The following is a 12238-nucleotide window of genomic DNA, read 5'->3' as shown; positions in this document are numbered from 1 at the left end:
GTTTCCGTTTTCAAGATTTGCATAAGTGCCCCCTTCAACCTCACTCAGTTTGTTCCTGGAGCAGTTTTGTATTGGAATGTGCCAGTTTTAACCTCAAATAGATCTAGTTTTTCTTCGATCGTATCCAGATAGTTCAACCCAGAAATGTTAGTAAGTCCAGTAAATCCCGTTTAATCATCATAAGTTTCAGTGCAAAATTTTATGTGAATTAAAGGTAACATTTTGTGTTTAATTTTTATAGTAAAATAGGCCTCTTCTTTTAAATAACAATAATTGCTTTCATAACAATTTAAATAGGATAATATGTATTTTATATTGTAAATAAAGGTGTGGTTATGCTGTCAATCTATTTGTTCTTTGTCATCAAAATTGAATGTTGACATATAACAGCTAGCTTTAATTTGTTTTATTGAGACATATTTTTTTTTTTTGTTTCTTAAAAAGGTTAAACTTTACGATATTTTCATTTATAAAGATATCCTTAATTTCAATAATCTAAATTGGCCACAGTGATAAATAACCTAGTAACAGTTTTAAAAGATTTTGTAGCAATCCCCATTGTAAACAGATAAGACAATGTAAGTTTTTTTTTGTAATTTTGTATTTTGCAACTATAAATATAGTATATTTTTTTGTGATATTTGTATTTTTGTAACTGTTTGTTTGAGACAAATATAAATGTTTATTTTATTTGTCCGATTATTTTGTTTGTCTTTATTTTAGAAAAATCTCCTAACCTTTTTTTGTGCTTACTTTTTTTAGGAAGGAAGAGCCTTTTTTCTTTTCTCCAGCAAGATTAGGATCCTTCAAAGCGGCGCCCTTATTCTAAATTGCTAGAAGCCCTTCCTTGTTGTCTTATTTGCCCAGTTGTCCAGAAAATTTGTGTAAGTATCCCTTTGTTTCATTTTCTGGTAGTTACCCCAATTCGACCCCTTTGTCATTCACTTACCCACAACCCCAGTTCTCCAGTTAACCCCTGAGTGCCGTCCGCACCAGTATCGATTTATTTTGCTTGCCCTATCTTAACTCAATGTTCTACCCCCATAATCTTACCCTATGGTAAGCAAAATATATTCGTTACATATTTAGTTGCTCAAAACATGTACATCCAGCATCCAGATGTAGCTCGATAGGGTGTTTTTAATATATGCCTTTTATAAAGGAATTTTTAAATAAATTTTTTAAACCAAATTTAATTGTTGAGTTTTAATTCATATAGGTATCTGGATCCTTTTAATAACACACTTTAAATTATTTTTAATGTTTCATTATATCTCAGTGTTATTACTTGAGTTCAGAAATACCTTTATCTTTAACTAGTGCTCAATAAGATACAGGAGTAGAGGGAAATAAATAAAATTCAAATTAATGTGTTCAATACAAGTAAATATAATAATTACTATTTTAATGAAAATAAGCCACAATTGAAGGTTAAAGTAAGTTTATTGACGTTTAAATTTATACCATTAATAATGTTTGTACTCAAACAAACGTCAATAAACTTAATAAACTTACTTTAACCTTTAATTGTGGCATATTTTCATTAAAATAATAATTACTTCAAAACTATACAAGAAAATAGCTTTAGAACAAAATTAAATATAATGGTAAAATTCTTTAGAAAATTCTTACACGCATAGACAAATCAATCCGAATATTCTATCCGAATCCTATCCAATCCGAATATGATCCTATCTTCAAAAATTTGCGCAGCCCAAAATTTAATTAGCATTAATAATCATACTACTTCTTTCCTCCCATTACTTCTTTTTTTTTATTATTTCATCTCAACTGCTTACTAACCTTCTGCCCTTGCAGCCATGCAACGATCAAGTAAAAAAAAACAATTAAGTAAATGCAAGATTTTGGTACACGCTACACACAAGATGCCCCTTAACAAAAAGCGCCTCAGGCAAATTGCCCCTCACGCAAATTGCCCTTAAGGTATATTATCTTTCAGGTAGGTCGAAGAAACAAAAGTCAAGAAACCTAAAATTAAAGTCAAGTACGACGAATGAGGGCTCGATGACCAGTTCTTTCGGATGTTCAGCAGGCAAGGAGAACAATTTTTATGTTGCCAATTAAGCGGCCGAGTGACCAAGCATACACAATTTGGACAGAGAGACACCGACTTAGATCAATGTCTTGATGACCGGAGCACATATTTTGTGAACGCAAGTCACAAGTCATGAAACAGTAACATCAGTCATTCATAGAAAGAAAAGTTCTTCTACAAACCTCTAAAATCAAGTGGCTTAAACATACACAAGTAAAACATAGGATTTATCATTACCCAGGTAATCCAAAATAACGTTCAGTAAAACGCCTTCCTATTCGTTATGTCTTGCAATGGGGAGGAGTGGTTGGTTACAGCTTGGGGTCAGATAGGTACGACTCTATTACGGAATGTTATCGGACTAATCTTCGGACATATGGGTCACACTGATCTATTGGAACACATATATCACTGGGGATGTACAAATGTACAAAAATTTTGTGTTTTTGTGTTCATGTGTAAGAAATTTTCGTTGTGCATGAAATCTCAGGTAAATAAGCAATGGTTTTAGCAGGATGGTAACGAGAGGGATGTTGTAACAAGGTATATAAGCTCTACGGCCTTATTGCATTAACATGTCAAAAATAAAATATAACTCTTGGTGAAACCAACTTTTGATACCTTCCTTACTAATCTAATATGGCACGACTAGTTGCGTTCACTTCGTGTGTACTGAACCGTTTTGTAGAAAAGTATAAATATCTTTCTGAAGATATTGGACAACCTCTACTGTTTGTAAATACGTTTAATATTTATTATGAAAATTGTTTGCAACAGTGCACGTTTTGAATATGTAAATTAATAAATTTTGGCAAATACTCTAAAAAAATGGTAAACTAGAAAATCGACAACAATAGCAAATGATTAAAAACATGTAAAAATATTTGTTATTAATAAATTGATATGAACTTTGTATAAGAAAACAAGCAAAGAAATATTTTTAGCAATACAAAATCTATTCGTTTAAAATTTATAAAATTCTTATTATATGTCTTACCGTTGCTGAGTCTCTTGATCCTGAGTGTTAACAGACGAACAAATTAAACGTTTGATTTTACAAATATTTCCTAATATAATGCCAATCCATACACCTCCTAAGCACCAAAATATGCAATACGAGGAACAATTTTTTAGGTAGTTACAATTAATTGTATTGTTCTGTGGCGTTGAATATTTTTCCAAAGTAATATTCTTCTTGTTCTCTTCCAAGAATTGCACTACAAAATTGTTTTCCTCTTGTGTTGGAAAAACACTGCTTGTATATTCTTCCACAGCTTGAAATGCAAAGTTTTTGTCATCTTTTTGTTCATCATTCTTTTCACTATCTTGTGGATACAAACAAAAGGCAAGTAAAAGGGCCGGGCTCAAATATTTGTGCCATCTAATTTCACTACAGTTCCAAGGGTTATTATTTATTATTAAATAAAAATAATTGCTCACGTTAAGTTTCTGAATAATTTCTGGCTCTAAGTGTGTCATTTTATTGTTTGATATATTAAGAACAAGTGAATTAAATGATTTTAAATTAAAATTAGATATGGACTCTAAGTTATTATATGAAAGATCTAATAAAGTTAAGTTGCCAATACTTGATAATGCCCTAAAATTAAAGCTCTCTATACAGTTATACGACAGATTTAAAACTTCTAAGTAGTCCAGGCTATAAAAAGTTCCTTTTTTTATGTATTTAAGTTTAGTGTGTGTTATAGAAAGGGTATGTACGTATTGATAGTTCTGAAACATTGTTGCATTCAAAGTGGTAATTGAAGAATTGGTTATTGACAAATCAACTATATCCTGTGGTGCAATTGTAATAATCATATTTGAATAAAAATCAGTTTCTTCCATGCCTGCACAGAAAATTTTCGAATTGTTTATGCTACATATTGAGGATTTCGACGGGCTAAAACAAAAAAAAACACGAATTAATTAGATATTTTATGACCTTACACAGTTTTTAGTTTACAATAACTTTCTTGATACATTGTTATAATATTTATACAAATGGAATGTTGTATATTAGGTACGTTTGAAGGAAAAATCCTTACACACATATACAAGGGGGTAAAAGAAAATTACATATGGCGCAGAAGATATAATTTTGAACTATACACAGCATACAATAAACCCAAGGTCATAACATCCATAAAGATCGGACGTCTGCGCTGGATGGGCCATGTTAATCGGATGTTGGAGACTGAAACACCAAAACATATAATGAGGTAAACACCAGTGGAAAGAAGGTCAAAGGAAAGACCCAAACTTCATACATGGAACAAGTGGAACAAGATCTGAAAACACTTAAGATTACCAACTGGAAAAACAAATCTAGGAACATAACAGAATGGCGGAAAATCCTAGAACAAGCCAAGAGCCAAAAAGAGTTGTCGAGCTACTGATGATGATGATGAATATTGTATAACCAATATGACAATGTTAAAAAAAAAGTTTTTCTAATTTTTCTTCTAGTTCGATAAGTTTAGTCAATTATTTTTTAAACATCATTATCATCATTAATGCTTTACGACCCTGTGTGGGTCCTAGCTTCATTAAGAATTTCTATCCAGTCCTCCCTATCTATCCGCCAACCACATTCTGCGCCATTGTTTTTGTTAAATTATACTTGTATTATAGATTATCACAAAATAATAATGTAACAAGTTTTTAATCTACCACAAACTAGTTGTAGAAAACGTTCTAGGGGGCCTGAAAACTGGAAAGTAAAAAAGCAGAAAAAATTAATGTAGGTAATATGAGTCATCTAGTGAGATTTGTAACAAATGTTTTTTTTTAGATATTCATCCAAAAATCTACCAGTGTTTTTAGCATATGGTCACAATAATACACACATCAAAATAATTTAGAGGACACCTATATTAATAGCTTTAAATCAACGTTAAATGAAAATACAAAATAAAATTTGTTTTTAATAATTTTTATTGTTTTGTTAATTATTGTATCAACTTACTATTGTATAAACGATTTAACAAACCTTTAATATGCGTTTCTCGTCTAGATAAAGGTAGAAGTTTTGCAATTGCCAATAATGAAGATACATATTTTAAAACGCGAAATGCAGTGGCGTGCTATGGGGATGATTTAAGCTGGCAGAAGTCAAGAAAACGTTGCTGAGGTTCTCCACAAGAACAAAAGTGTTACGGTGTAAAAAACTGGTGATGTTGGTGAACGTCTTACAGGCCGTACAAGGATAATCAACTAGACTAAAGACCGTCCTAGTAAGTTGCAGTCTTTACGACATCACATTGTTACTGCAAGAGACCCATCAGGTGTTTGAAAGGGGCCAAACGATTAGAAATAGACTGCATGAAGTAGGGTTAAATGTTCAACGACTTGTGAAGTGCCTGTGTTATCCAGAGGAAATCACGCTCATCGACTTCGGAGGACACACGCAAATTTGGTTAGATGTGAATGGGCCCTTACTTTTTCATATTGAGTCCCGATATGGATTTGCACCAGATATAACACGGACAAGAATTTGGAGACGCTCTGGTAATGCTGAACGATTGGCCACCGTGCAGGAGGTTCATAGAGAGCAAGGCCGCAGTATAATGGTATGAAGTGGCATCAATGTTGGCCGAAGAACCAATCTTGTTTATCTGGAACGGTTTCTAAATGCACCTGCGAACGGTTTCTAAAATGTTGATTTAAATACAAGACAGGAACTGTTTGAGGACCTTTCAATGGAGTGGAATAGAGTACCGAAGCAAATCATTGACCATCTGATCATGAGTTTTCCTCGCAAATGTAGGGCAATAATCAACACCCGTAAAACCATATACTATATTAACTTAACCTAAAGACTACTTTGATGGGAGTTGAGGAGCCACAAATTAGTTTTTAATTTTTTTTTTGTTACCATATTTTGACTTATGAAGTTCTCTTTTAATTTTCGTAAAAGTTATTGCGACCATTCTAAGAAAAAATATTTATTTTATATTTGGGACACTTGTTCATACCTATTAAAAATATTTAGAATAAATTATTTAAAAATCCTTCTGTATCTCTTCCTTCTCGCATTTTATTTTGGTCCACTAGATTATTTTGATGTGTGTATTTACCAATGTTCAACATTATCAATGAAAGACTTTATGGCAGTTTATCTATCTTTTTATGTGTTTAAAGTCAAGCTTAAACAAGATGCCCTAATTATGAAATATTGTGCAATTGAAAATGTTCGCAGAAGTAGACCAAAAAACCAAATAAATACACAAAAACAACATACAATCAAATACTTTATACCACAAGAAATCTAATGTAATGAATCTGCAATCAAAGTTTGTATAAATTAAAACGCAATTTTAGAAATTTTGCGAATTACTAAATATAGATTATCGTATGTTATTAATATGTTTGTCAAGTCTTAAGAAACTCTTTAGGAGAACAGAGGCGACGACAGAAAATAAAACTTTTTTAGGCCAAAAAATATTAGACTTTAAATTTATTATATAGTTATATAATATATTTTTTCTCTATCAAATGTATAGAGTAGCACTACTGTAGAGGTAAAACTCGGCAAAGACGATATCTTTCGTGATATTTAAATATGAAAAAGGTATACAAAATGTACCAAGAATCTGTATCAGAAGATGTCGAGCTACATGTAAAGTCCTCATATTTTATAAAAATATTTAATACATACTTTAATATTGGATTTGGTACACTCAAAAAGGATGACATCTTCACCTATATAAGCTTGACAGAAACAATTAAACAAGAATTTGAAGGTGCTAAAAATAAGAGCATATTACAAAGAAACGAGTTCACTCGTTAAAAGCACAAGCTTTTTACATATATCTTAAAGAAACAGATAAAAATGTTATTATTTTCAGTTTTGGTTTTCTGATCAGTCAGCATATTATAGCAGGCAATTTTATAATTACAACTTTTTAATGGTTCAAGAATCATCGAAAGACCAACTGAGTCAACCAAATGTATTCTCATATTATTGGATTGAGGATGCTTGCATAGCAAACAATCCAATGAAGTAAACTCAGCAGTTTACAATAAACTTAATGCGACAAATTTTAGAGATCCAAAGATAATAAGATTGATAACGGATGGATGTGGAGGCCAAAATAAAAATAATATTGTTATTATTATGATTCACCAATGGCTAAGTTATCTGAAACCCTATTGAAAGATAAACTTGATTTAGCAGCCGCAGGTCTTTTAGCACCTTCTGAAGCCATGCCATATTTTATCATTTTGTCAGATAGGCTTGAGCAATCTCTAGTCTAAATTCAAGGTAAGCTGTGTTTGATGTTTACAATTCTTGGATATACATAAAGCATTAACTATAGCAGCATCTAGCAGTCAAGTAAAAATTGACAACCACCACTTTTTTTTAACAATTGAAATCCTGTATCTGGATATCTGCTGGTCCATGAAGTCAGTGCTTCACATAAACCGATTATGTTCAGAGATAAGATAAGGTTTTGATACTTGAAAAAATTTTTTTTAGTTTCGAGAATAGCGTTTGACTTGAGTGGCTGTATTGACGCCATGATAAGTAGATGCTACTGTTACTATGTTATTATTAATCCACTTTACTAATATTATATCTTCTTTGTTGATAACAGACATTATGTCTCCCCTTTTTTTCGATCTCGAAATCATGCTTTTTTTAGGAGACTCGCAACTTGTAGGAATTATATTTTCCCTTATAGTTTCCGTACCATCACAACCCCTTTGTTTCAAGGAAAATAGCAAATTGATTACAGATTTACATCATCCGAAAACTCATCTATCATGCAAAGTAAAGGAACGGTACATTTTACAAAATCGCTTTTGTAAGTAGTGTTTGCCTTTGGATTTTTGTCTTGATATATATCAAAGTTTACCAAATTACCAGAATCAGAGTTCAGGGACCACATTTTACACCCAAATCTGATTTGCTTTCCCCAAATATACTGTTTACATTAATGCTTTCTAAAGTATTTATATATATATATATATATATATATATATTTATATATATATATATATATATATTTATATATATATATATATATATATATATATATATATATATATATATATATATATATAAGATTGTAGCTTCATCGTAATTTAACTTCTATTCAGGTATCCAGTTGTCAATAAAGCAGCGTTTGAAAAGGCTCATGAATGGTAGTAGCGTCGACATTTTGTCACCATGTACAGGCTGAGTGTAGTCTTAAGAAAGATCTTAATAGTCCCTATTACTATATTTGCTATATTCTGCTTTAAAAAATTTCCTGCTCACACTTTCAAAGCCACCTTCAATCCTGGATATTTTTTCTGGCCCAGAGTGGACGATATTTGAAACTAGCACTGATTCAGGTACGTCGATACAAGCTCTGAAAGCACAAGGAGAAAATAATTTAGCTGCTGGTGTCAAATAATAGTTAAATTTCTAGAAATCTCCAAATACTTTTAAGAAACAGTTCTTGCAAACAACAACTCTGTTACCATCAACTTCAATGTGATACTTGACACTAGTTTGTCTAAATTTGTTACTATTTTCTTTCCTTTTTCTTCTTGTTTTAGGTTTATCTAACTTTAATAATGACGCTATGTAACTATACCTCCTGTTATAGTCATTTATCTCCCAATAATCTGCGAAGACCTTCTCACAGATATTGTCCGAAACCTTTTTAGCACATTTGTTCCTACAAAAATCTAATTTTTTTGACTTTCTAGGTTTTACTGGTTTTCCTTTGCTTGTATTGTATTCCATGCCTTGATTCCTTAAAGTATTTCTTTCTTCTCTTACTCTCCTGTTTTCGCCTTTTAATCCTCTCTTTTTTATAGTTCCAGCTTTTCTAAGAGGAACTTGTGCAGGTATTGCTGTAATACAAGTACTGGACGTCTCAACAGAGTTTTCTTTTTTATAAGTACCTTGATTAATTAAATTTACAAAATTATCCGTGTCTTCATCTTATAATGTTAAAACAGTTGGTTCTGTTTGTACATATCTGCTCCAAAATAGTTCAACAGATCAGAATAAAAGTAAAATTTGGAAAGTTGCATTCCCCATCTTTACTATTTCCAGCAGAAAACCATTATTAAGCAAAAGCTTTTAACTGTAGCTCACTACAGTACGTTACTGTTAAAAAAAATAGTCATGTTTTGAACGACCTATTAAAAAAATAACAGAGAGAGCTTTATTAATTTTTTTTGTGTAAAAGTAAAACGGCTAATTATTATCTACAATAGAAATGATGTAATAATCATGTAATGTTTTTGTAATTAAAAGTTAAATAGATCATTGGTAATACGGCCCAATGTCTTCAGCAATATTAAAAATTTAAATAAAACTTACCACAGCTTGGACTTGCTTCTAGCTCAAGTTCATCGTTTTTTAACATGTCCAGTATACGCTGTGCTCTTGATGACATGGTTAAACTTTTAACTAAATTTATTCAACTAGACCAACAAAATAATCACAGAAGGAAACCACAACTTAAATCTTCAAAGCGTTATGCTGTTCATTCAAGTACAAACATGTTTGAAATGACCTAGTCAATGTATGCTACTGATTAGTAAAATAGACAAATCAGCTGTTGAACGGCGCAGCGTACAGTGAGTCAACGTAATAACTTATTAGTGCAGAGTGTGTTAAGTCATGGTTACGAGCAAGATTGTGGGACTTAACACACTTAGTCTTCATGTTTCTTAAATAATGTTTAGTGTAAAGAGTGATATGTCTAAATTTAGTACTTAACACGCTTTACACAATTAGTATTGATTGTTTTTCATTAGTGCAAAAATAACTATCTCAGTTTAGGAATGGAATTGGACTTGACACATTATGCAGATATGTAGATAATAATATTGTATTCTAACATGTAGTTTTTGCATTGACTAATTTCGACCATTTTTGGACTTAACTCTTTTTACGCACAGAGCACAGAAATAACCAACTCGTTTCGATCGAACCAAAAGTCGTGTTGCCACTTCTAAAATGGAGTTGTCTACCTACCATATTATGGTAACGCTAGCCGTTGAAGGGTTAATTAAGAGACATAAAAAGACAAAAACTAGTATTTGACCCGAAGAATGTACCAGTGTATTTAAACAATTTAAAAGAGAAATCAATGTTGAAAAAGATGTACTGTGTGCGATAGAAAAAAATGACAGCAAAACGTTTCCTATTTAATCAATCTCAGCGAGAAAATATATTAGTACAAGATGAAGTAACCTACAGAGTAGAACTCGGTACACTTCTAGGAGTTCTAGGAGTTATAAAAAAAAAGAGTTACATCTGCTAATATTAAACCAGCAGTAATCCAACCCCGATTATTGACTACGCGTCAATTAAAATTAAAGGACGTCATCAACTTGTTAAAAAAACATTACGGGGAAAACTGAAAGTAAGATAAAAGACTATGTTATTTTGAAAATATCATAAACATATCAAATCCTTAAATTTCTGAGAGCAATACTCCAAATGAAAACTGTGCCTTAGAGAATATAGTGAAGAATTTTTAATATAACTTGTAGAAAGTAAAACATTTGTCCATTTACAACTGTCTTTAATTATATTTGATTTGAACATACTCAAAAGTTTGTGGGGATTTAGGGCTGCACACCCCCCTTAAATTTTTCTATGCACTTAGATTTTATTGTTTCTTTTTTATGAAAAATGATTTCAGAACAAGAAAGTAACGTGTCAATTTTTATTACAAAATGTCAAGTAGTTTAGGAGATAATGCCAAAAACAATTTTTATTTTGTAACTTCAAGGGCTGTGTAACTTTTTTTGTGTACACTTTTGTACTAAGGTAAGTTGGATTTAATCAATTTATTTTTGTCTCCGGAATGCGTGATTTAATTTATGACATACCTTTTTGAAACACCCTGTATATTAGTATAGAATTTCTTACTTTTTGCAACTTTTCATTTTTATTTTTACTTTTTTACAAATTATTTTTAAGGTATTTTGACAGAAGTTCTTTTTGTGTATTCAAAGTATGTTCTATTAATATTATTTTTGTAAATAATCATCTTAGTTAGTCATTGCGTTATTAGATATTCCCCTTATGATGTGGTAAAACAAAGTCTTGTTGATTATGTCAAAGTTACCAAGAGGAATATCCCATTTCCAATGTACATTTTACATGAACAAAAGACAGATTCCTCAAAATTTATTAACACTAAAAAATAGAGGAGTGTGCAGTTTTCTTTTTGCATTTCAACCTAAAATTAAGGCTGTTTCATTCACCCACTCAAAAATAAAATAAATTAATAAAAATGTTATTTTGATTTCTACACTAAATTACATTGAAGAGTTTGTTTCGGAAAATTTAGAGGGCAAAGGCCCTGCCAGAATTAATAATAAAATTCTATACTGTGAAAAAGAGCAGATGGATACGCTAGATGAAAGATCCGCAAATTATGGTGTCACAAGAAATAGGCGGACAAGACACTTTTTTACTTTCTACTAAACACAAAAAAACACAACACTACGTTATAAAAAAGATTTCATTTTTAAAATATTCTGGTATGTCTTTGATAGAGAATTACCACAAAATACGTCAAGAGAATCCTCGAATTCGTCGTGAGTATGTAAAGATGTACCAAAGATATATGATAAACCTCAAGCTAAGAAAAAACGAAAAATTTACAGATGTTTGAAACAAGCGCAAAAGATAAAACGACTTTTTTGCATTTGTAAACAGTACTATATTCGGATTTGCCTAGATGATACAAATTTGTTCTGTAACACTTTGATTTTTTGAAGAATTATAGCTTTTATTTTTGTTCCATATTAATGTTATTTTTCTTCCAGTCAATCTTTTTTTGTCCTTCATAAAAATATGTTTTGGTTTTTTATAATAATAGGAAACATTTTGTACGATTTTTTTTAATCAACAGAATTTTCTACTACTGAAAAAATGTATCACTTGGGAAAACATTACTATATAAATTATTTGGAGTGTTTTAGTTTTAAAAAGTACCTATTTTTATCCCACTTATGTTCTATCAAGACAATAAAAATTTTTAATGCCGCTGCAGTATCATCTAACCAAGATAATCCAGTTATACACAACGTATTCGCTGATCCCTTTGGAAATTGTTTTAAAACACCAAATCGAACTGATCACCCCTTTTCTTACCACATACAAACTTGCTTGTAAAAAATAGGTATTTATTTTCTAGATACCTACGATCTTTCCTT

At 31.0% G+C, this 12238-nt stretch overlaps 1 protein-coding gene across 4 annotated transcripts in view; it reads right to left on the bottom strand.

The window, feature by feature from the left end:
* The window catches only part of LOC140433395 (uncharacterized), a 57185-nt gene that overhangs the window by 19597 nt on the left and 25350 nt on the right, over nt 1-12238 (bottom strand). For all 4 annotated transcript variants that reach the window (XR_011949953.1, XR_011949952.1, XM_072521407.1 and 1 more), the window contains exon 2: nt 3054-3959. Coding sequence is in view for 2 of the 4 variants with exons in the window: in XM_072521407.1 (XP_072377508.1) it covers nt 3054-3959 (906 nt within the window). In the remaining 2 variants the exon portion in view is untranslated. The remainder of the gene's footprint in view (nt 1-3053; nt 3960-12238) is intronic.

The sequence above is a fragment of the Diabrotica undecimpunctata genome, chromosome 2 (assembly GCF_040954645.1).
Source record: "Diabrotica undecimpunctata isolate CICGRU chromosome 2, icDiaUnde3, whole genome shotgun sequence".
In the NCBI taxonomy this organism is placed as follows: Eukaryota; Metazoa; Arthropoda; class Insecta; order Coleoptera; family Chrysomelidae; genus Diabrotica; species Diabrotica undecimpunctata.
This window is presented reverse-complemented; position numbering and strand designations above follow the sequence as displayed.